The following is a 24,204-nucleotide window of genomic DNA, read 5'->3' as shown; positions in this document are numbered from 1 at the left end:
CTTCTGATTCAATATATTAATTCACTTATAAAAAATGCCAAATGATCATCTCTATAGAGTAGAATGATGGCTTCTGCCCCCTCCAGCTTCATCCTGTCCAAATATTCTTCTACAAAATGCATTACTTTTGTACAACTAGAAAAACACAGTTTTGGGTAAAACTTTCCAGTTGGATGCTTTCCTTACACAGCACCAGACACTGAGGTATCAGCAAATACCCACAGCCATGTCTCATGGACAGAACGTCCACTTGAGTTGCTTGTGATGAGTGGGGGATGTTACCAGTAGTTTCCTTAGGGCCAAGAAGACTTTAAGGTGAATGATGGCTACTAAACTCACACCTTGTCTCTCAAACACTGTTTTTCCTCCTGTAAGCCTAATACTTGATCCCTGCGAGGAAGGCTCTTTGCTGCTCAGGACTGGAGTGAATGGAGTCCTCTGCTCCCTCCTCCCTGGGGGCCACGGTGGGCAGCACTGCCCAGGGGCGCCCACTCGCTCCTGGCCATCCTGGTCAAATGCCCATTTCCAGCCTTCTTTTCTAATGGGAAAGGACTCAGTGGGTTTTCAAAACTTTGTATTGGATACAGTTTCAGCATTTTTAAGGTCTCTGTAGAGGTTTTAGATGCCAGCAACATCCATTTAGCTCTGCAAGTCTGAGCGGGACTCACTGGTCTCGATGACAAGCATAAAACCCGCACAGTCAGAGACTGAGATGCCCCACACTTGCCACCCGAGGCTGCCCCATCAAGGTGCTCTTCCCTGGCTTGGGTAGATCTGCCTTGTTGCAATTCTCCAGGTAAACAACAGCCAATCACGGGACTTGGCACTTGACATGAAAGAAACTTGCCACGTCTGGCAACCCACGCACTTTACCGAAGCGGCCAGTGGGGCCAGAGAGGGGGAGACTGGTCACAGGGTGTGCAGCTCCCAAAGGCGAGGCTGACACTCAAGCATCTGCAAACTCTGGGGCCTGGCCCCCCTCCCTGGACCCCACCACCTCTAGCTACCGTCACTCCCGTCGAGAGAGTCACCCTGGGACCAGAACAGACTCGCAATCTCTCACTGCGGTTATTACAGGCAAGATGTAGCGGGCAGAGGTGTTTGCTCTGCTCAAGGCTCTTTCTTTTTAAATCTGCAGATTCTGTGTGCTAGGAAGGCTGCAGGCGGCTCAGGTTACTCAGCTCTGACTAAGCCTTCTTGAGCAGAGTGGCCGGGGAGGCAGAAGCTACTCTGCATCACGCACACGCCTGCAGCCCATGCTGTTCAGCCTCCCGTGTTATCAGACACACATCTAGGATCTCATGCCCTGTGTGGAAAAAGAAGCCAGGCCACAGTGTACACTGGTCTTTTCCACAAAACTGAAAATGAATGTCTACTGGATTTAGTAAATGAGCTAGAATGCCAAAATGGTTACAGATTTTGGCCCTTTTCTTGGTTGTAACATCACATGAGGTCTCTCCAAGGGCATACTATTAGCATCAAATCACAGCCTCTATGCCGGCCAGCCAAGCGTTTTGTTCACTCTGTGGCTCTCTGTTCAGCATCTCTTAATAGCTGGGGCAAGGATGGGTCTCGGCCTCCAGGGCACTGTCTTCCATACCACATGCACACCCTCAGCTCTTAGTCCAGGGCCTAAGTGGGAGGCCAGAACCACACTCGCTTGCGGCTGCACTTGAACCATGCAGAGCAGAGCAGGGGCTTCATCCACGCAGAGCAAATTTTTAAGGTAGATGGTTATGATTCTTAGCCTTAAGGTTGTCCATCTTTCTCCTTTTAGTTCCTTCTCTTCCACTATATTGACCACATAGGTACATAGTGAAAGAAAACAAACCTACTCAAAACCTCAGTTAGGCATCAAATGGCCGCTGAGAGCAGTCAGAGAAGTGGGAGGTGCTGCCCAGCATGAGAGAGGCAGCCACTGCCCCACGGCCAGTGAGGGGAGCCCCAGAGCTTGTCTTCTGGGGGTACGCTCTCTGACCTCCCACAGCAGTGGAACGAAGAGCCCACTCCAGGGGTCAGGGTAGACTGCGTCTTGGCCTGGTTCTTCTAGAGCATGTGACCTTGGTCCACCCCCACTCCTTCTTGGGGCCAGTTCTTTCCCTAGTAAATGCCTATGGCCACTCTGAACTCTAAAATCCTACGAGCTCTTACATCTCCCTTAAGTTGAGAGCTCTAAATCAGTTTTGGTGGAGCCTGGCACCCCAATCAATAGGCAAGAGCCTCTTGACAGATGAATGAAAAAACCCAAGATCAACATAAACCACCGTTAAGTAGGAACGATACAAGGCACTCTTAATTTTTATAAACACACTTTAAACCAAACTAGGAGGACATAAACTGTCCTAGCTTAAGAAAAAGCCAAAATACTGAAACAGTCTTCCATTTCAATACTAAAATCAAGAATGTGTTAATCCAAATTAGTTAAAAAGGAATTTAGCTCATTTAATAAGAAACTTCCCATTCATAAACCAAAAAGCCATCACCTAATGCCTGGAACAACAGAATGTCAGGGCTTAGAGATCATCTAGGGCAACTGACTCATATGACTGAAGGAAAATCAAAATCCAGAGGGGGGCAGGCGACATGGACAAGGTCACAAAGGCAAGGCAGGAATGAGAACCCAGGTCCCCTGAATCCACCTGGGTCTGACAACAGGGCTAAATATTTCATAGTGAATGAATGAAGGTAAGTGGTATTCCCTGCAATGCATGGTTCTTCTAACTGGTTCACAAATAAGTGATTTCCAGGTTATGGAGGTATCCTAAAACACGATCAAATACTTCAAAATTCTACTTTTAACTCCTCAGAAGCCACAGTGGAATTTCTCAGCATTTTCCACATAAGTTAACAATATTCCCAACGGAGGGAACCACAGGGCAAAGAAATCACCTCCGGAAACCTGGAGTCTTTCACCTGGTGCCAGAGGAACAGCCTAACTGTGGCTTTGGTAATGTGATTACCTCAATCACCAAATTCACCCATGTCACAGACCATCAAAACATTGGATTAGGGATAAGGCAAAGATCTGACAACACCTCTTCTGGCTGCAGAACCATAAGAAGATCAGAAATCCCCTTTCTGGAAGGGTTTAAAATTAAAATTAAAATTGCAGCAACCAGAAGTTGTAACTGGGGTCTAGGACACGTTTGCGGAAAAACACAAAAGCAAAAAGAACTGGCGTCTGCAATGAGAAGTGGGTATGGAGGGGAGACGGAGACCTGAGGCAGTTTAGGATGCAAGGTCCCCCAGTGACGCCAGGTGGTTCAGGGCTAGGGTTCCTGGCTGGAGCAGCAGGCCAGGAAGATGGGGGAGCCAGGCATCAGCCCCTGGGCCGGGCTCGGCGTCGGGGGCGTTGGTGGGATGGGCGGGGCGTGAGCTGGGGCCCGGGCAGGGCGGGGGCTAAGGGCGGGGTCCCCGGGCCGGGAAGGACTGGGGTCCCCGGGAGGGGCCCCGGCGCCTCCCGGCCCACGCACCTCCTCGGCCTGCTTGCGCAGCGCCTTCTCCCGCTCGTACTGGGTGAGCAGCTGCTCGTTGTCCTCGCGCAGCAGCTCCAGCTCCACCTCGTGCTCCTGGTTCTCGCTGAGCACCGAGTCCAGATTCTCGAGCACGTTGACCACGAGTGGCATCAGCTCCTTGACGACCTCCTCGTCGTAGCAGTGGATGAGGCGCTCGAACTCGCGGTAGATAGAGCCCGCCAGGCCCGACACCCGCTCCGACATCACTGAGCCAGAGCAGTAGTCGTCCTGGTACACGACCACGCCGCCGCCCTCGTCCATCTGGATCTCCATCATCGCGGCCACCGCCGCCGCCAGCGCGGCCTGCTGTCCGCCGGCGCGCCCGCCCGCTCTGGCTGCCCGTAGTCCGCAGGCCGCGGCCCGTTGCCTGCGCCGCAGCCGCTGTCGCCTCAGCCGCCGCCAGCTGATACTGATGCTGATGCTGCGCCCGTCGCTCAGCGCCCGGAAGTCCCGCCGCCCGGAAGTCCCGCCCCCTAGACAGCGGGGGCGGTCCCGCCCGTCCAGTCGGAGCCCCGCGGCGTCACGCCGCTAGAGGTCGCAGGGGTCCTAACGTAGGAGGAAGCCAGTCCCCGCGCCAGAAGCTCGGCCGAGCGGGGCTGAGAGCGCTTCCGGTCAGGCTCGTCAGAGAAGCTGTCTGCCAGCTCCCACGACGCAGGCGTGGACTTCTACAAAGTGACAGCGTTATGTCCTAAGTATATACAAATGACTTTGTACGGTTTAGACTTAAGCGAGCGTCCGTGTGCCCACCCTACCCTCCAAAGAAATGGCCGTTATCTTTGTGCGCCCCTCCCTCCCTTCCGGAGTTGACCGCGATGCTGACCTGGTTAAATGTGACTTGCCTTTGTAGCCTCACTGCACAACAGTATGTACTCCTACACAGTAGGTACTCAGAGCTCCCTTCAGAGCGGCTGTGCTTTCCATGGTCCCTCCTGGGATTCCAATTAAATGCAAGTTGCCCGTCTCATCCTAAAATCCAGTAACAAACTCTCACTTGGTCCACTTCTGTGTCCTGATGTTGCGTAACTTCTTCAAATTTCCCAGTTTCACTTCAGCTATGTGTAGTCTAACCTCTACGCTGAGTTTTTTATTTCAGCTTTTTTTTTTTTTGGCCTCTCGCCGGGCATGTGGGATCTTAGTTCCCTGACCAGGGATGGAACCTGCACCCCCTGCAGTGGAAGCGCAGAGTCCTAACCACCGGACCGCTAAGGAAGTCCCTCAACAGTTATATTTTTAATTTCCATTTGTCCTGTTTGACTTACTTATATTCTACCAGTTTTGATAGGCCCTTATTTCTTCCACTTTTAGCCAGTTGATTTGCATTTTCTTTCTCCTTGAGGACACCATGAATCTAAGACTGACACTTTCAGCTTTGGGGGCCACACAGGTGGCATGAATCCTGATCATAAACCCATGAGTGACAGCTTAGTGTTAACAGAAATGCTCTTACCCCTGCCTTTTACCTGATGCGATGCTTCAAGGGGAGTTCATCCTAACCTGATTGCACCAATGAACGTTCCTGCAGGTGATGCCCTAAATACTGTTGCACAATTTTCCCCTTGCAATATACTGTGCTGTATGGATGCTCACCCACCCCACTAAGAAACGATCTGAGGTTTCAGTCTCACATTCAGACTGCCTGGGTTTTGATCCTAGCTAACTGTAAAACTGAGCCTAAAACAATTACCAACCTACTAGGAGTGCTATGAAGATCACAAAAGAGGCTTAGTACAATCTCTAGCAAATAGTAAGCATGCAATATAGACTTGTTTTATATTATCAAAATAAGCCAGGACAAACATGAAATGTATAATTTCTTCTGGTAAGCAAGTTACAGAGAAAGCTGGTGAATGTTTTGGGGAATGTTTCTGACTTCTGCTCTAAGCCTTTCCAAGAAATATGGCCCCTTTTCAGTTCCTAAAATAGCAAATACAGTAAGCCAGCCACCACTACCACAGTCAGAGGCCAACTGACTTGTCATCAACTTTATTAGTTTTTACCACTAACATGTATGGGCAGATTTGTTACTTGAAACTGGTTAAAGAAAAAGGAGTTTTAACAAAATGATATGCTGGATAATTCTTGATGCTTACGGAAGAACACGAGTATACTCGTGAGAGCTCAAGCTAACTGAATTAGAACTTGCTTCCTTTACAATTTGTAAACATAATTCGCTATTCAACTTTTTTTCTTTCTCATTACAAGACCCTAAAATGTAATTTGGGCACACAGGTTTCAAAAGTTCTATCAATACTTTAACTTCGAAGTATCCACCCCTAATGCCTGCTAAAAACTCACCTAGGTCCCTGTAATGTCCCTCTCATTTCTTCCTAAGTTCAAGTTTAGATAGCACTTTGTAGTCACACACAGAACAGGAAGATTTCATTCATGAGCTCCAAGAACGCTAAGGATTAAGAATATAACGAGTTCAGAAGAAACAAACGGGATAATATAGGAGGAGGTGTAGACATCCTTGCAGGGTTCAACTCACAAAGATGTTAGAACAAGTTACGCTCTGTCCAAAGAGCCATGTATTTCTGGACAAGGCACAGGACCTGAAGAGGGAACCCTTAGATGTCTTCCACTTCTTCACCATAATGCAGGGGAGCCCACCTTGCTCCTCTGACTCAGCCACTGCCTGACCTCTGGAGACAAACAGGCTGTGACACTCCAAAACCTCAGTGCTTGCCTGCAGCTGGAGGAGCTGCTACAAATAGGTGATGTACTGGTGCCAGTACCTAGCCCAGTTCTGGAAACATGCTCTCAGATGAACAAGTGAAGACAGTGTCAGGTCACCCATGCTGGGTTTCCTTCTGAAGTGCTGTCCAGTTAGTTGGCCCTGATGCAGCAGTCTTCTAGAAGGAAGCCTCCTCTAGTGGAGCTCTCCAGGCAGGCAGTCTGAGAAGCTCCATCACCCTGAGTCCACTTAACACACATAAAGATATTAAGTTTGCTTGTAGGACATATGAAAATAGCTAATATATAAGAAAGAAGAAAAATCTATGCTTTCTCTACAGGACCTGAATCTATAGGCAGATTCTAATAGCTCAGCACTTCATCTACTCACTGTCAGGCTTTCGTGGAAGTTTCAAAGTCAACTCAGAGGCAAATTCTTCAGGAAAACAAGTGGTGTTAAGTGAAAAAAGAATTATTACCTTCAATTTACGTAAACTAAAAGAACACTGCCATATTCCTGTCCATTCTATTCAAAGCCAAGTCTTTGGTTTTCAAATGAAAAAACCTTAAATCCATAAACTTTGAGAAGATTAACTTTGGCATCTTCTAGTTTAAAAAAAAAAAGGCAAACCCCATCAACCAATGAAAAGCTGTAAGGGAAGGAGCAGAGTTCAGGCACTCTGGAGAATGGACGGGGAGGAAACACGTGAACATGTCCACCCAACCACCCGCATGCACACACACTGTGCACACAACCAATAGGCAAAGACTCTGAGTACGTGACTGCTAAGTTTAATTCAACGGCTACACCCACTCCTGCCTTGTAAAAATAACAGAATGCTCCTCCCAAAGTTACATCGAGATGTGAGCACAGGTTTGTTGTTTTTGATACAGCTTTACAAAAAGTTGGCACCAAATGCACATAAAGTTTTAAGGCTTAATAAAAATACAGATGAGTAATTTCTCAGTGCAGTTTGGAGGTTGAGAAAAGGATTCTAAGAATTAATGAAGCTTCCAAATACAGGCAGTCCCCAATGTACAGAGCATTTTCCAAATGCAAGTGGCCTCCCCCATCAGGTTCAAACGAGCAAAAACTTTTCTGCTGCTACTCCCAGTGACCAGACTGCTCGGGGCTCTCTAAATCCATGCCCACGGCCCCAAGGAGGGAAAGGAAGAGGGAAGATGGGAACAAAAATAAGGTGATGTGGTCACTGCTGCCCAGAGGCTCTGCTCTGGTTGTTTTCCTCCTTCCCCCAGGCCTCTAACCCCAGCTCTGCTCCGGAAGTCCCTGCCAGGGGACAGATCTAGAAAGCTCTTCCCCTCATGTAACTGACGGTGAGACTGAAGCCCCGAGGGCCAGCAGCATGTCAGGGTCTTCTTGGCAATCCAATTTGGAATTCACAAATCATTTTCTTGTATATTAAAAAAAAAAAAGTTATAAATAGCAGTTCATTTCTACCTTTGGAACATCTTATTGTAAGTTAAACAAGTTAGTGTTTGAGCTTAAAAGCTAACCACCATTTATGACATTTTTTAATGTGGAAAAAAATGAATTCCAGACAACTTTCCTATAAATGACCATCTGAAGGATGGAGGAGATAGGAAGCACTTGAGAGTCACAAAGAATCAGTGTTTCTTGGCTCCAAAGTCAGCAGGGGGACAGAAAAGCAAAGTGTCTTTGCTTGGCAAAGCACCGTGTGAACCCCCCCAGCGCCCGTGAAGGATGTGGAGCTTGGCAGGGAGCTCCTGTAGGCACTTGAGCGTCCAGGCCACTAGAAGTGTGACTACATTTTAACGATGAAGACATTTTTAGCACCTGCATTAGCTTTGTAGGCACTTGTACCAGTAGCTCCAACCCAGACTGTTGGTCCCACGTGACTGCAGTACAGGAACCGACATGGTAGCCCTTTAGAGGCTCAATGGGAGAAACTTCCACCTGACAGATTACAGCACCACAATTCTTGCCAGCCCATTATCTTTGCTGGCAAATACCATGGAATGGGCCAGTTGAGACTTTACTGGCAAACTATTTAATCTCTTGGCCTAAGGTCTCTAAGACTCGTCTGGAAACTGTGAATATGATCCAGAGGTTCTGCAAAGCTTTATAAAGGGTGGCCTAAGAACACTTTCCTTCCTCTTTGGTGTACCTGAGCAACAGACTTTTTTCTAGAAAGGTGTCAGAAACAGACCAGAGTCAACAGTTACTGATGTAAAGCTGGTACTTGAGAACAGGTCTTGAGCTATTATGACAGAATCCAAACCTAAGAACCCACGGTTCTCAAGCATCTCTTCTTCCCACTGTCAGCAGGAATATAAATGAAGACACATGAAGGAATTAAACAATCCCATTACCTGGATCTATCTGGGTAGTTTCAAAGTCCTATAGAAGTTAGTGGCCTTGTAGATAGGAAGTGTTGCTGGTGAAGGGAACTGTCCACATCATTGGTGAGGAGCAAAGGCCTAGACTTAAGGCTGATGAGGAAAAAAGGAACAATTCACAAGCAAAACTGCCTGTAAAGAGCCCAAAACCAGTCTCTCGTGGATGAAAGGGAGAGATTTCTACTTAAGATCTGGCCAAGGATTGAGAGGGCAGAAGCGGGGCACCTTGGGAGATCAGGGTACAAAATCTTTCCATAAAGCATCAGACTGAGAACAACATTTTGGTTTTTTGTTGACAGCTGCTGAGGAAAAGCAATGAAGATGTTTCAAGAAAATCTGTGGAACTGAAGTGAAAAACACTGGGGCCGAAGTCCCAGAAACAGAGACTGTGTCCATGAAGGGTAAACAGCATCAGGATCTGAGGGGTCTATCCAGATACCCACCCTCCCCACCCCACTAGGGTTTCAGCGTGTCTTGCTCTTCTATCCCACAGTAACGGACACGTGGTTTCTGGATTTCTCTCAAAGGCTTTAAACTCTGCTACTGTGTTAGTGACTCCTAGATACCCAATTAGCCAACACACCAAGGACGTGAAGACCCCACACCTCAGGCGCACCTGCCTGGCACCACCTCCCTGCCCACCCACCCCAGAGCTCCTCTCACACCAGGGATCACGTTTCCTCCCTTGGTTTCTGGGAGGCGAGGTCTCCGGCTTCTCGTGATGGCAGTGGAGCCGGAGCAGCAGCTTCAGGTGTCCACCCAACAGACCCTCTCCCCACCCCGCTTCTTCAGGCTAAAGAAACTATAATTTTGAAATCCTATCTCTCGAGTTTCTTGTCTGGCTATGGGGGACGCAGCAGCATCTTAGTAGAAGGAGATGCTGGACTTGCCTCCAGGAGGGTTCAGGACTTTGTTGTGGGAGCGAGGCCTCGGGCCCAGCCTGGGCTCATGGCTGTCAACGGTGGGCGCAGGCTCCTGGGCGCGGGCTGCTTCTCTCGGGCCACCTGGCTCACCCGGCTCTTGTCTGGGGGAGGCGCTGGCTGTGGCTGCGGGACAAAGTCAGCACAGCGTCCTGTTAGAGGCTGCCTGCCACCCAACGGGCAAGGGCATGCCATCCGGGGAAATGTGAAAGCAGAGCAGGTTCTGCCTGCCCCAGGGCTGGGCTGAAGCCAGGCTTGTATTGAAACACGCTTGGAAAAATCCTTGAGGGGTTATATCCACACTGCTTGCTGGACTCCCCTCCCCTCCATCCCACCTCAAGTATGAAAAGGAAATGTCCTCAAAGTGAGCTCATCTTAAGTGAGGGGCCCAGCAAGGCAAGGCAAGGTTACTCTGGACTTTCTGAATGAACGAATTTCCATCTCTTCCTAATTGACAAAGGGAAATGGTGACCCGAAGACAGAAATCAGTGCCTGCAGTCAGCTCAGAGGACCATGGGGGACTGACTGGGCCTGACACCCAAGCCCACGAGCGGGGTGGCTCACTGCGGAGAGATCCATCGGGGGGAGCCCCGCCCCTACCACAGCCCCACACTGCTCCTCCTCACCACACACCCCCCCCACCCGTCTTCCCCTCCTTCATGCCCTCTCTTCTGCCAGGTCTGAAAGTGCTGCCCTCGGTCACAAGTTCATTGAAGGCTTTGGACCCTTGCCCTTCACTACATGAGATGAGCTTCTAGAAGAGGACGCCTTGGCCTTAGGCCCAGGCTGACCAGCACTGACAGGAGGTGCAGAAAAGTGGGAATGCTGTCACCAGAAGTAACTGAGCCCATTTCCCCTGCCTCCTTCCAACACAAAACCCTCCCGCAATCACAACTCTGCTGTCTTCACCAGCAGGCTGCAGGGGCACCGGGTTTTCCCTCCCCACCCACCAGCGGCCTCTGCAAAGCGTGGGCCCCAGGGAAGGGACAGAAAATAAGCTCACCTCTAAGGTCCAGTGTGTCCTCTCCCTCACACAGGAACACGTGGTCCTGTAACGAGGCAAACCCAGGTCAATCCCCCACTCGGACACCTCCAACCTCGCGCAGGCAGATGACGGGAAAAGCATGGATGACCTGGGTCTATTTTTACCTTTATATTTGGACAATTTTAACCATAAACAAAGCAGAGAGAAGAGCCCTGTGAGCCCCCAGGTAACCTGCTCTACAGCAAGTGACATCAGCTTGCTCGCCTCCATTCTGGTCTCAGCCACACATGCCTCCCAACTTCCAGCCCTCCACCCCTTAGTGGGATTATTTGAAAGCAAATCACATATTTCATTTATCCATAAATATTTCAAGATGTGGCTCTTTAAAATGTCCTAAAAAACTCTCTCGCAACTGCAAAAATTAATGACTCCTTAAATGTCTTAACACGTAGTCAAGTTTAAACTCAGCACATGTTCTCACAGTCATCCGTGTTACACTGTGTGTCAGAACTTAATCCCTCTTTAGGGCTGAATAATACAACATCACATGTGTACAGCACAGCACATTCTGTTCACCCATTCAACTGCCGATGGACACTTGGGTTGTTTCCACTCTTGTTATTGTGAATAATGCTATTAAAATTAAGTGTACAAGTATCTGTTTGAGTTCTTGTTTGCACAATTGGGGGTATATATCTAACAGTAAAACTGCTGGATCATATGATAAATTCTATGTTTAACTTCTTCAGAAACGGCCAAACTGTTTTCCACAGTGACTGAACCATTATACATTCCCAAGAGCAGTGTATGAGGGTTCCAATTTCTCCACACCCTCACCATTTCTTATTTTCTGTTTTTTTTGGTAATAGCCATCCTAGCGGGTGTTAAGTGGTATCTCATTGTGATTTTGATTGGCATTTCCCCACTAAGGATGGTCAGCATCTTTTCATATGTTGATTGACCATTTGTGTGTCTTCTTTGGAGAAACGTCTATTCAAATGCTTTGCCTCCTTTTTTCTGGTTCTGAAATTTTTATTTTAAAAAAATTTATTTTATTCAAGTATAGTTGATTTACAATGTCGTGTTAATTTCTGCTGTACAGCACAGTGATTCAGTTATACATATACATTCTTTTTCATATTCTTTTCCATTATGGTTTATCACAGGATATTGAATATAGTTCCCTGTGCTATACAGTAGGAGGATCTTGTTTATCCATTCTATATGTAATAGTTTGCATCTGCTAACCCCAAACTCCCATGCCATCCCTCCCCCTTGCCTCTGCCCAGTTTTGAATGTGGTTGTCTTTTTGTTGAATTGTAAGGGTTCTTTACATATTCTGGCTAGATAGCAAATCTTTGTCAGATATGTGATGTGCAAATACTTTCTCCCATTCTGTGAGCTGTCTTTTCATTCTCTTGATAGTATCTTTTGATGCACAAAAGTTTTTAATTTTAAGGAAGTTCAACTTATTTATTTAAATTTTGTTGCCTGTTTTTGGTGTCACATTTAAGAAACCACTGCCGAATCCAAGAATAATATCTGTCCCTTATTTTGAGTTCATTTTTGTACATGGTGTAAGGTAAGGGTCCACCTTCATTCTTCTCATGTGCACATTCAATTTCCCAGCACCATTTGTTGGAGAGACCGCTCTCCCCTCACGAATGATCTTGGCACTCTTGTGGAAATATCAATGAACCACAGATGTGAGTTATTTCTCAGCTCTCAATTCTATTCTGTTGGTCTACATGCCAGCACCATGCTGTTTTGATTCATGTAGTTTTGTCGTAAGCTTTGAAATTGGGAAGTGTGACCCTCCAATCTTGTACTTCATTTTCAAGATTGTTTGGCCATTCAGGGTCCCTTGAGATTCCATATGAATTTTAGGATAGGTCTTTCCATTTTTTAAAAAAAACAAACAAACACCACAAACAAAAACAAACCAAAAAACCAAACCACACCACTGTTGGAACTTTGATAGGGATTGCAATCCTCAGTCTTTTAAAAAATTACTAAGATCTCCCCCTATTGACTCCATGTAGTTTCCTATATATTGTATTACTCTTGACTAAACCCCTGTGGTGTTGTGGTGTTGATTGATATGAGGATTGGTCTGACTGAGGCTTGGTTGTTTTGGTAAGAATTCAAAGATGGTCCACGGGGCTTCCCTGGTGGCGCAGTGGTTGAGAGTCCACCTGCCGATGCAGGGGACACAGGTTCGTGCCCCAGTCTGGGAAGATCCCACATGCCGTGGAGTGGCTGGGCCCGTGAGCCATGGCTGCTGAGCCTGCACATCTGGAGCCTGTGCTCCGCAACAGGAGAGGCCAAAACAGTGAGAGGCCCGTGTACCACAAAAAAAAAAATATTATCAGGAACCCATAAATTCTAAGTATTTGGTGAATTTTAATCCAATGCAGTTACTGTACTTATTGATTGATGACCACTAAAAATAGTGGAATGTTTATGAGGTGAACTCCCCTGTTTTACATTCAGTATTATAAATATCCTCAGCATCCATCCATGATGTGCAGAGAACGGCAGTGGCCTACCTGCAGTGGGCTGCCCCCACCACCAGCGACCCCCAAGGCTCGAGTCATCACGAGGCTGGAATACATTCCTCTGATGACTCAGGAGAGCTCTGAAACTCGGTGACCAATGACTACAGCCAGGAAAAGCAATGTCACCCATCTTGTCTCTTCCTAATAACATGTCACACATGCCTCAGAGCCTTTTTAAGAGTACCTGGCTCAAGTTTTGCTTTTCTTACTATCATGTCTGCTATCTGTATGCAGTCCATACCTTGGGTTTGTTTGGGTGTGCCATGGGTGAAGTAGCAGCGACTGGGGAGCCAAAAATGTCACTGGTCTTCCCACCAGGGGGGTTCAGACGCTGTCGAGTCTGCACAGGCATGGATTCGTCAAATATACCACTTCCTTTCCCCCCTGAAGAAAAAATCAGGATGGTTAGCAACCCGGAACATCCACCCCACCCACCCTCCACACTCGTGACTTCAGAGACCTCCTCTCACTGCAGTGCCAGTCCTGAATTCAGGCCAACAAGGGTGGGGTGATCAGGTTGACAAGCATCCCTAAAGACCCATGTCAAACCCAGCCCCTTTCTGGGGGCCAGCTGGGGCCTTCCTCACGAGAACTGAGCTGTCCCGGGCTTGCCGCTAGGAGTGAGATAGTAAGATGGCATAAAACATCATTTTCCCCTCTAGAATTTCCTTAACCCTGAACTTTTCATGTTTTCCTGCTGAAGAATCTTCTACGTTAAAGCCATGAAAAGTTCTTTCATAGATTAAAAGCAAACACCCGGGGCTTCCCTGGTGGCGCAGTGGTTGAGAGTCCACCTGCCGATGCAGGGGACATGGGTTTGTGCCCCGGTCTGGGAAGATCCCACATGCCGCAGAGCGGCTAGGCCCATGAGCCGCTGCCGCTGGGCCTGCGCGTCCAGAGCCTGTGCTCCGCAGCGGGAGAGGCCACAGCAGTGAGAGGCCCACGTACCACAAAAAAAAAAAAAAGCAAACATCTGCTAAATTTTGAGGTCAGACAGACAGAACTGAATTAATAACATGCCCTATTCAAGGCAAACCTGTAATCTGGAAAACAACATTTACTGAGAATGACTACTCTCCTCACCTCAATCTGTCTGGAACTTCCAGTGACAGCTAGATGTGTCACTGAATTACAGACATTTAACATCTTTGCTGCCAAATAGAAATGATTTGATGAGCTACAATGAAAATACGCATCTCAGATGTAAGTTCTTTTTTTTTTTTTTTTTTTTTTTTTTTGCGGTACGCAGGCCTCTCACTGTTGTGGTCTCTGCCATTGCGGAGCACAGGCTGCGGATGCGCAGGCTCAGCAGCCATTGTTCACGGGCCTAGCCGCTCCGCAGCATGTGGGATCTTCCCGGACCGGGGCACGAACCCGTGTCCCCTGCATCGGCAGGCGGACTCTCAACCACTGCACCACCAGGGAAGCCCTCAGATGTAAGTTCTTATAAGCTGATGGCTAAGGCATGGACGTGAGAAGTAAATGCCGACGTTAAACAGGAAGATGCTAGCACATGCCGCCAGCCCATCCCCCTCTGCACTCAGCAACCAGCGCCTCCCTTCCACCAAGCGCCCACTAAGATTTATAATCTTACAGAAGAAAGAAGGTGCATCCACAAATGGCTATGAGACCAGACACAAGTTGCTCGGCCCCTCCGCGCCCCACATTCCTCACCCTTCCTCACAGCGGTGGTACAAGGCCCTTCCTCATGGCGCTGTGGGGGGATTCAGTGACTCACTGTCGCTTGTGTGTCAAATGCTTACGACAACACTGGGGACATAAATGCTCAGTGAGCATTTGCTAAAGAAGCTTCCCTTGGATACTGTTCAGTGAAAAAGGCACAAAACGATCTAGACAGCACACAGCGTCTTACTGTAAAAGGAAAGGTATTCTTATCCACCTGTATGTGAATAAAGGGCATTGGTTACTCCACTTTCCTCCCTGCAAAGTGCTCCCCTCTGGGGGCCATGTGTCTGCTCAGGAAATGGGGTGGCTGTGGTGCAGGGGCTTAGGACTGCTAAACATATTCATTTTTATAGTTGTGATCTTTGCTGACTGTCTCCAGGAAATTCAATTTTAAACAGTCACTTCTTGGCTGTAATAACCCATACTGTTAGAACAGGGGACAGTGCACCGTGAGAGGAGCACGGAGCTCCAAGGAGGAGGAGGCTCCATGGGGCGCTTGTCCCCTCGCAAGCCCTCAGACTTGACCAGCCTTTCGGGACGCCGGTTGGTTGTCTGGGGGACACAAAGCACAGCTCCACAAGGACGGGAACCTGGCCCTGGAAGCTTTTCTGGGCCAGGAGAAGCTTAGAGAATGGGTGGGACTGACTGCAGGAAGATGCACACATTCGTGTCGTTTGAGGCCGATCACAAGCCTTCCAGCCCCAGCCACAGCCTCCCAGGGACCCGCAGCCCTCGGGCTGGGGTAGGCGGCACAGCACGGGGTCAGGACCCAGTGCCTGGCGGGATCCTGCTCAGCCGCTAACCAACTGTGTGACAGCACCTGGCTGGGGTCATTGGTGAGATAAGTGAGTCGACACGTGGAGTGGGCAGAGCAGAGCGTGGAGAGGAAGCTCCCAGTCATGCTGCTGGGCTGCTGTTACAAACAGGGTGTCGTCAGCAGAAATGTTTGGACTACAAAGTGGAGAAAAGCTGCTGCCCGAGGTCACCCCTCGCTGCTTGTTACCACGCTGTTGCTGGTCATGCTTAAGTAAATTCTTTCTAAGATCGCATTCAGCTTATTTTAAAATGCAAGATAAAAATAAAAGTAACTCAATTTCAAGTTTTTGGTTAAAGGCACTGCTCATTTAAAAACATTTTAAAAACTATGAAACATGACACAGATAAGTACCTAAGATATAAATAAAGCAAACACCCAAGTAACGATCACAGACGATCACGCGTCTTACAGAATGCTATCAACTCCCAAAAACCTGTGTGGTTCTGTGTCCGAATATTCTGGAAACTACAAACTTCTTCTAGTTTTACCATGTATATGTCCAACCCTAAACAACACAGTTCTGTTTTTGAATTTTATGAAAAGTAAAATAACAGACACACTGCACATCTATTATTCAACATTTTACCTGAAAGATGAATTTGGCTATGAAGGTGGAAAAGATGCTCAATTCACTCATAATTGAAGAAAAATAAATTCAAGATATACTTTTTAAAGAACCAAATCACAAGGCACAGCACCTTGCATGGGGAGCAAGCGATACAGACATCCTGGAGCACATGTCTGAAGGCCAGTGGAAGCACCAGCATTTTATTTATTTATATTATGATTATTTATTTTTGGCTGTGTTGGGTCTTCGTTGCTGCACGCGGGCTTTCTCTCGCTGCGGTGAGCGGGGGCTACTCTTCGTTGCGGTGCGCGGGCTTCTTATTGCGGTGGCTTCTCTTGTTGTAGAGTATGGGCTCTAGGTGCGCAGGCTTTAGTAGTTGTGGCACGAGGGCTCAGTAGTTGTGGCTCGCGGGCTCTAGAGCGCAGGCTCAGTAGTTGTGACACATGGGCTTAGTTGCTCTGCGGCATGTGGGATCTTCCAGGGCCAGGGATCAAATCTGTGTCCCCTGCACTGGCAGGCAGATTCTTAACCACTGCGCCACCAGGGAAGCCCTAGAACCATCATTTTAAACTGACCCAGCAATTCCATTTCAGGAAATTTACCCCAATTGATATATTCAGGAGGTAAGTTGGGAGCACGGGCTTTGGAGTCAGGAAAACCTGCATCCAAAGGCTAGTTCTGCCACCCCAGCAAGCTGTGGACTCAGGCAGGCCAGTGAACCCCAAGCCTCAGCTTCCTCCTCTGTAAAGGGGGTAACGCCACCTATCCCCCAAGCTGTGGAGAAGACCGGCACCCAGCACAGCCCCTGATAAACACCAAATGACCCACCTGTATCAATCACCACTGTCAGAAGGAGGTCTAAACCAGAAGAATAGATGAAACACGGCATCCGACCAGCCTGGGTTAACTTCCAGTGATGGCCAGTGGCAAGTCCCTTGCTCCGAACATGCTCCATTAGGCCCTCCCCGGAGTCTGCGGGGTCGAGTCTGTGGGTCTGGACATACCAGCAGGTTCCCTTCTGGGCTGCCCTTGAAATTCATCACAGGTGATTTTCTTCCTTCTCTCCTTTCTTCCCTCCTTCCTCTCTTTTTTTTTTTAATGTAATTCATTCATCAGTTAGAAAGAGCTCTTGGGTGACAGGAGGAGGCAGAGGGGGGACTCCGGCGTTTGTTAAATGCTCAACTATCATCACAGAGCACTTGGCAGGACAGAAAACAAACCCCAAACAACAGGACCATGAGAAGCAGACATTTTGGCACAGGGCATCCCATCGCTGTCATGATACCTTGTCACTGTGCACAACGTAGGGGTTTTCTAACTCTCCAGTCAGGAGGGGCCCAGGCTGCCCACAGGGCACGAGATGGGCGGGGGAGCATGAGATTCTGAAGGCCTGGCAAAGCAGCGCCGCCCCACGCTGCCACACTGTCTAGAGAACCCGAAGCCCCAGAGACAGCTGCAGCCGCGCATGGTGCCGAGCCAGAGCCACGGCTGCTGGTGCACCCACCTCCAGTGCCTCCAGTCTTGAGTCTATCTGCCACATCACCTCGTTGGTACAAAGGATGAGCAGGGCTGAGCACTCCTGGCCCTGCACCCCCACAAATTGGGTAGGGGAGAATGTTACTCAGCAAGAACCACCTGCTTCTCTGCTATAACTAAATCCAAAGATACCACTAACCTTCACCCCTCCTTACCCCCACCCCAAACCACTGAAAACAACCAAACAACCAAAAAACTAGCTTTTGAATCTATTGCTTTGTGTGTCCTCTAGGTTTGTCAAGCAATATTTGTACCCAGAATTGGGGTGGGGTAGGGAGCAGTTCCAGCTCCCAGCTGCTTGATTTCGTTATTTGTCTGAAATTCTGACTCCTGTGTTGGGTCTCTCAGATCTTTAAGGATGGAACAAACCTTGTCTTCCCCTCGTAGATACAGACAGGGGAAAGCTCCTCAGGTAACTATCACTGTACAGTCGCTCAGCTGGACCGTCCATCAGCCAAGAGAAACACTCTTCTGAGATTCCCTTCCACTGGAGCCATTAGAAGGTGGGTAAGTAGTGAGGAGCCACACAGATGTGTGCCAGGCTGAGCCACCCTTTTTAGTTTCAATCCCACTAACAATCTGATTAAAACTACTCTAAATGCCCAATTTGTATGCAATTTCAAGAATCTCAAGGAGTCCATGGGACAATTTGGGGAGCCTCCGTGGTGGGAACCAGAACCCCACCATCTGCCTTTGTACCCTCAGTGCCTGTACGCAGCCAGTATCTGGTGACAGATGAGGGGGAGTTCCAAAATGACCGAGCCACCTTCAGGACACAAAGCACAAGTCAGGATAAAACTTTCCTTCACTCTAGGACTCTGATGGCAGGGGATAACCTGCACCAGAAAATATCTGAAAGGATCAATATAAAGAAAGGGAAAATTTTATCAAAAGAGCAGCACAAAAGAGAACAGGTAGAGGCCAAAGGGTTAAGGAGTCAAAAGCCCATACCAGGGGGATTGGTCCTTTTGGGTATGTTCTGAGGTTCTTCAGTTGATCCAAAAATATTAGATGCCATCCTGTCGGGCCTGCGTGGAGATGCGGCTTCTTCTGGACAATCACTCGGCTCTCCTCCCGGGGGCTTCATGGCCCTGCAAGCAGACAGGGTGTGAGGGACCGACAGATGGCCGGGGCGCCACCATCCAGAGACTGTGGCACAGCCAGACAGGGCAGACATCTGTGGGAAAACCACACACCGTGGCACGACAAGCTCATGGCGGTTGGCCAGCCGGCAAACCTCCCTCCTTGCCCTTGAGTTCCCTTAAAGGTTTTCTCTGCACATCTTGATTATGCCAAGACCTCCAGAGATGTGCATACTCTGCAGTTACTCCTGTGACCTCTCATTAGTAAAATTAAAGTTTCCATAAAACAGGCAAACTGAGCCAGTTCAGTAGAATTTAATAGTCACTTTAATTAGCAGACAATAGTGCTGGGTGTTGTAGCTCACACTCCCTCAGCATTTATACACGCTAGCTCCTATTCCAAGGACCTGACACGGCCACCCTCTAAGGCAGGCATGATTTTCACAGAGATGAGTGTGAGCTAAAGAGAGGGCCACACAGGAAGTAGCAGAGCCAGGACTCAGACCCAGGCAGTCTGGCTGCAGAGCTCAGACTACACCCTAATAATCCTCAACATCCTCTAGAAAGAAACGACGGGGCAGTGCACCACTTACCCACAGAGTAAGCTTGACCCAGAGAGCTGCGTCCTCAAAAGGGCAACCACTGGCCACTGTGGCCAGTGGGCACTTGGACATGGGGGTCTGAGCTCTGATGTGCTGTAGGTATAGATTACACACCAGACTTTGAAGACTCAGCACAAAGAAGAAAAAGCAAAATATCTCTTTAATTGTATCTTTTACATTGATCACATGTTGAAATAATGTTTTGTACATATTAAGTTGAATAATATCTATTAAACTTAATTTTTCCTGAATCTTTTTATTTTTTAAAATGTGGCTACTAGAAAATTTAAAATTCCTTATGTGGCTCATATTTCTAATGGAAAGTGTCAGCTCAGACCACGGGGAGCACCACCCCCACTAACCCACGTCAGTCCTGGGAATCTACACCAGGCTGATGATTTCCAGTCCCAAGGCCTGGTACCACCAACGACAAGTTAAACATCAGACAGATCAGAACACACCAGCTGGACCACTGTTCACTTTAGATCAACACGTGTGCAGAGTGTCACCCCAGCACACACTGGCATCCTTCAAGTGTGGATTTTAATTAAACACCCACAGAGAGCAGTGCTATTCCTACACTCAGTCACCACCAGCCGAATCTACTGTGGTCTCGATCTTTGGGAATCTGCCATGCACTTGGAGGCTGGGTATTTCAGAAGTGGATGAGCAGGACCTTGAGTCACTTTTTATTGCAATAACTGAAGAATTAAGAAAATTCCATAAAGCTCTTCCCTGACACCCCAAGAGCATCGGTCTCCTTCAGCAGGGCAGCATAACACTGAATTCATATGCATCTTTACAGGAAACCTATGGCCACACTGCAGGATCTTAGCTCTCCCACCAGGGATGGAACCTGTGCTGCCTGCAGTGAAAGCGTGGAGGCCTAACCACTGGACCACCAGGAAAGTTCCAAGACACCTAGATTTTCAAACGTATTTTAAAGCAGAGTTTTAAACTGCTGAGTGGCCCCTGCTCTTTCACCAGTCCTAAGCAAGAGGACTGCCTATGACCCCAGACATTTAGAAAGAAGTGAAACTGCGGAGCTCGCCACACAAAAGCGATGCAGACACTAGAAGAATAGGATGTTTAACATGCTGTTTCCTCAACAGAGCTAGAAAGGGAGCTGATCATTCGTTGTAATTTAAAGGGAACGGAGTTTTCTGCTCTCTGGCTGTAAAGCAGGACAGCAGAAAGTGCTCGTCTGCTCCGAGGGCCACCAGCGTGCCTGCTCACTGGGACGGAGACCGCAGGCAGGCTGCTCGCCACCACCCAAGCCGCCACCCAAGCCGAGTGCGCAGTGGGCCAGGCTTCCACATGGGTTCGGTCACATCAGTTTGAAGGAAGGGGCCAGGGATGCTTGTCCAGCAGTTAGCATCTCCTTAAGGATTTGATAAAGAAAAAAATTACTCGGTTTAAGGGAAAAAACCTTTTTTAAAAAAATGACCATTAACCAGACTTAAATTAGAAAGGCATTAGTAAGACCTCACGTCAGGCCCTCTGGTGGGGGACACCCGAGGCCATCTGACTCCCACACCCATTATAAATCTCACAGCCCCAACACAATGACATTCCTGATTTTTCTTGGCATATTTTCAAGCAGGTCCAACAGGCTTGGGTCTCTGAGATCTGGCATCCTCAGAACTGAACTGAACTGAACATCAAGTCTCATACTGGCATGAACTAAAATTCCTATTTTACTGACTTACTTGCAACACAGCTTTTCTTTCAAACCCTCAAATTGTCAGACCAGATGTGGGGTAGGCTCCCCAGCACTCTCTCCTCTCACATTCCACATCCCTGGATACACGCCTCTCCCTGGCCTCCACCGCTTGCTTCACTCTAACTTGCACGTTCCCTGAGCACCTACCACGGGTGGGCCTGCACCAGACCCTGTGGATGGAAAGACAAGCAAGAGCAAGTCCTGGGCCTGGAGAAGCTCCCCGCTTTCTGGGAAGGCTAGAGCTGTGCAGAGGCAGTTTCCATGTTCTACATGAGTGATGCCACAGAGGCACTGAGTGTCACTGGAACTCCAAAGACACCTCTGGAGTAGGTAAGGCTCAAATTGTGTCTGCGGTCTCCATGAGGAAAGAGAACCACTGCAGCACAGGAGGTAAGCGATATTTATTTGAAACTGCCAAATGTTAATTTGGGGTGGTGGAAATATGTTATTATATTATTTTGTGTACTTTTCTGAATTTTATTTTACTTTACTTTGAAAAGAAGGGAAGGAAAGTGGTGCCCAAGAATGTTGTAGCAGAGAGATTATCGTACACAATGGCCAAGTTTCCTGGGAAGAGGTGGCAAGCGTCTCCACCACAAAAGCTATGGGGTGGCACTAGGGTCACACAGCCTTGCAGCAGTCAAGCAAATCACACAAGCTGGGTCTCGAATAAACCGGACTGAGAGTTAAATAGACATTTCCATAAAAACAGAAGCTCCAACAATGGCTCAAGGTGGCCCTCACAGGCTCACTATCAAGTGCAGGTATCACTTCAACCCTAATTACAGGAGGGGGATGGGAATACCAGTAGCTCAGACGTCTTGGGGATGACCTCACTACATGGGGATGCTCCCAGTTATGGCTTCCTTTTTCAGTACCCTTTGGATACATTTCAATGAAGACATTCCAAGCACACAACAGAAACTAAGGGGCACGTGATAAGAAAATACACACAGCTCAAGTGGACCACAGAAACAGCAGAGGCCACATCGACACTCACCTGGAAGGACCCATGCTTGTGACCCCACCTCCAACAGCTTATTCCTGTATCCCAGAAAAGCTATGGGGGACCTGCCAGGTTTGGAGTGAAGCTGCAAAATAGACCTAGATTAAATTCTTTACAAATATACATCCTGCAGCTTAAAAGACCTCAGATTAATGATGGCTAAAGCACAATGCTTTTATAGTTCAAAATCCCTTTAACACCAGATAATCCTTCAGCAAGAAAACAAAAGTAGGGTTTTAAGAGAGGAAAACCTGGCCCAGTAATCTTACAGCCACCACTTGATTCCCTTCACAGCTAAGTAAAAAGGCCTGTCGAGCTAGTCAATTCCTCTAAGACAAAGCTGCTAACTGATCCCAAGCAGGAGCTTCCAATCGATCATCCAATTAAGATGGGTTTTCCTTCTCCAACATCCTAAAAGGAAGAATTTTCTCCTTATCCTCTCCAAAAACTAATGCCCCAAAGAAATGTGGGTATCAGTTTAGAGCACCAGCTCTGCACTGTCTCCTACAGCTTGGAAGTCAGCCTCACATCAGCGTTCCTCACAGTGCTTATTCGCTAACTGGACCAATGTTTGCTAGGCATCCAGTGCCAGGCTGTGTAAACAAAGAAAGAGTGTACTTAGTGGGCACAACGGAGAAAGTGCTGGGAAGCAGCCCTTGCCCAGCTGGTGTGGGTGGTGCAGAACAGCAGCTTTCAGGCACCAGAAACCTGACTCATTCTGAGCACTCCAGGATATACTTCTGGCCCCATTATCAGCACAGATCTAGACGAGAATGATTAATAGTCACTGTTAGTGGGATAAGGACTCATTATTTGGGTAGGAGTCTTACTGAATACTGACCCAACTCCCTCAAATTTACAGGGATTTTATCACTCGAAACAATTCTTTAATTTTATGTACTGTTTACCTCAACAGACGTCACACTCTTCTGCTTTTATTGTGGGGCTGGGTCACAGAAAAGGCTCACAATAAAGAAAACTCTTAGGCAGCTGAAGAACCAGCTGGACAACGCAAGCTGGTTTCTCCAGCGGCAGGACATTGCCAGCTCTGGCGACTCTATGTGACTCCCAATACCCATTGCTCTACAAGCTAAAAAGAAAGCAAGCGCGCTGCTATGTGTTCCTGAGTGTTTAAAACCAGTCGAAACTCCTATCACTTGCTGTCCCGCCTGTTTCCTTGTCAGTAAAGTGGGGGAGGGCGCCGCCTGGCTCCCGGGCTGCGGCAGTGCTGAGGGATCCCGGGATGAGACTTTGCCCCGAGGCCCATCCACTCGCGCACACGCCGCAGGGCCCCAGAATCCCAGCAGCGCCGCCACGCCCGCCCCCCCGCAGCAGACGGCTCGGACAGCATCTCCGGCGCGCTCGCCAATGAAGGGGCACGTGCTGGGACCGGACGCGCGGGGAGGCGCACTCAGGCCTCCGGGTCCCGCGGGAGCGCCTACCTCCCCGACCCGGCCCCGGAGGCCCGGCTCTGTGAGCTCACCGCGGCCGCCCCGCCGCCCCCGCGCATCCTACGTGACCGTGGCTGCGCCCGCGCCGCACCTGGAGCCGGCCCGGCCTCCCTTACTCTCCGGCGCCCGGAACATGTCGGCCGCCACTCGGAGCCTCCCGGCCGCCTCGCCGTCCTTCCCGCTCGGCCCCGCGCGACCCGAGGCCCGCCTTCTCGCTCTTATTGGGCGCCGCCGACACCAGTCAAGCTGTATCAGCCTATCGTGGTGTCGGACTCCGCCCCACGAGACGGAAGCTTGGTGAGGCCTGCGCCGCGCTCGCGGCCGATTGGTGAGAACAGGTACCGCTCACGGCGCGGGGCGCCACCAATAAGCCGGCGGGGGACTGTCCCTCCCCACTCCCCCGAGGTGGGCGGGGTCGGGCACTATCCGGGCACCTGGCCGAAACTCCCCGCAGCCCCGCGGGGGCCTCCCGCCCGCCTCATGGGTCTGCCGTGCCGGCACCAAGCAGCACCGAGCTGGGTCCAGCCTGTCGGGAGACGCTTGGTTTTCGCCAAGCCAGTCAATGGCACGTGGATACGTGGCCAAAGGAAACGGGATCGCAGTTCCTCTGTCCTGCACGTCGTGGGGGCAAGAACACTAACTCAGAAATGGGAAGCAAGGGATGAACTGTGCCAGCTGTCTGATTTCTAGCTCAAAAAAACAA

At 49.0% G+C, this 24,204-nt stretch overlaps 2 protein-coding genes across 9 annotated transcripts in view; both read right to left on the bottom strand.

The window, feature by feature from the left end:
* MAPK8IP3 (mitogen-activated protein kinase 8 interacting protein 3) overlaps positions 1-4,058 on the bottom strand; it is a 47,466-nt gene extending 43,408 nt beyond the window's left edge. For 2 of the 6 annotated variants that reach the window (XM_032603906.1, XM_032603908.1), the window contains exon 1: positions 3,474-4,053. In XM_032603906.1, coding sequence (XP_032459797.1) covers positions 3,474-3,791 — 318 coding nt within the window. In that variant the 5' untranslated portion in view covers positions 3,792-4,053. Of the gene's footprint in view, positions 1-3,473 lie in introns of all 6 variants that reach the window. The other 4 variants (XM_032603905.1, XM_032603903.1, XM_032603904.1 and 1 more) reach the window with 4 other exon arrangements.
* A 2,906-nt stretch (positions 4,059-6,964) lies between these two features.
* Positions 6,965-23,689, bottom strand: JPT2 (Jupiter microtubule associated homolog 2). Of its 3 annotated transcripts, none has more exons than XM_032603912.1 (5): positions 23,593-23,689; positions 18,589-18,728; positions 13,272-13,414; positions 10,491-10,536; positions 6,965-9,613 (listed from the first exon to the last, which is right to left on the bottom strand). In XM_032603912.1, the coding sequence occupies exons 1-5, from the start codon at positions 23,634-23,636 to the stop codon at positions 9,432-9,434; spliced, it is 555 nt and encodes a 184-aa protein (XP_032459803.1). In that variant the 5' UTR covers positions 23,637-23,689; the 3' UTR covers positions 6,965-9,431. The 3 variants fall into 3 exon arrangements, with proteins under 3 accessions (XP_032459803.1, XP_032459805.1, XP_032459804.1); XM_032603914.1 differs by having other exon boundaries at positions 23,618-23,689; XM_032603913.1 differs by having other exon boundaries at positions 23,534-23,664.
* Positions 23,690-24,204: the final 515 nt, after the last annotated feature.

This window comes from Phocoena sinus, chromosome 15 (assembly GCF_008692025.1).
Source record: "Phocoena sinus isolate mPhoSin1 chromosome 15, mPhoSin1.pri, whole genome shotgun sequence".
In the NCBI taxonomy this organism is placed as follows: Eukaryota; Metazoa; Chordata; class Mammalia; order Artiodactyla; family Phocoenidae; genus Phocoena; species Phocoena sinus.
Note: the sequence above shows the minus strand (reverse complement) of the source record. Positions and strands in the feature narration are given on the sequence as shown.

Bases quoted from the DNA above. Each gene is read 5' to 3' on its own strand.
- JPT2 (XM_032603912.1), bottom strand. From the start codon at position 23,636: ATGTTCCGGGCGCCGGAGAGTAAGGGAGGCCGGGCCGGCTCCAG. The intron at 13,415-18,588 runs GTATGGGCTTTT...TTTTTTCTTCAG, and splicing joins CAAAAGGACCAATCCCCCTG to GGGGGAAAGGAAGTGGTATA. The intron at 10,537-13,271 runs GTATGGACTGCA...GCCTCGTTACAG, and splicing joins CACACCCAAACAAACCCAAG to GACCACGTGTTCCTGTGTGA.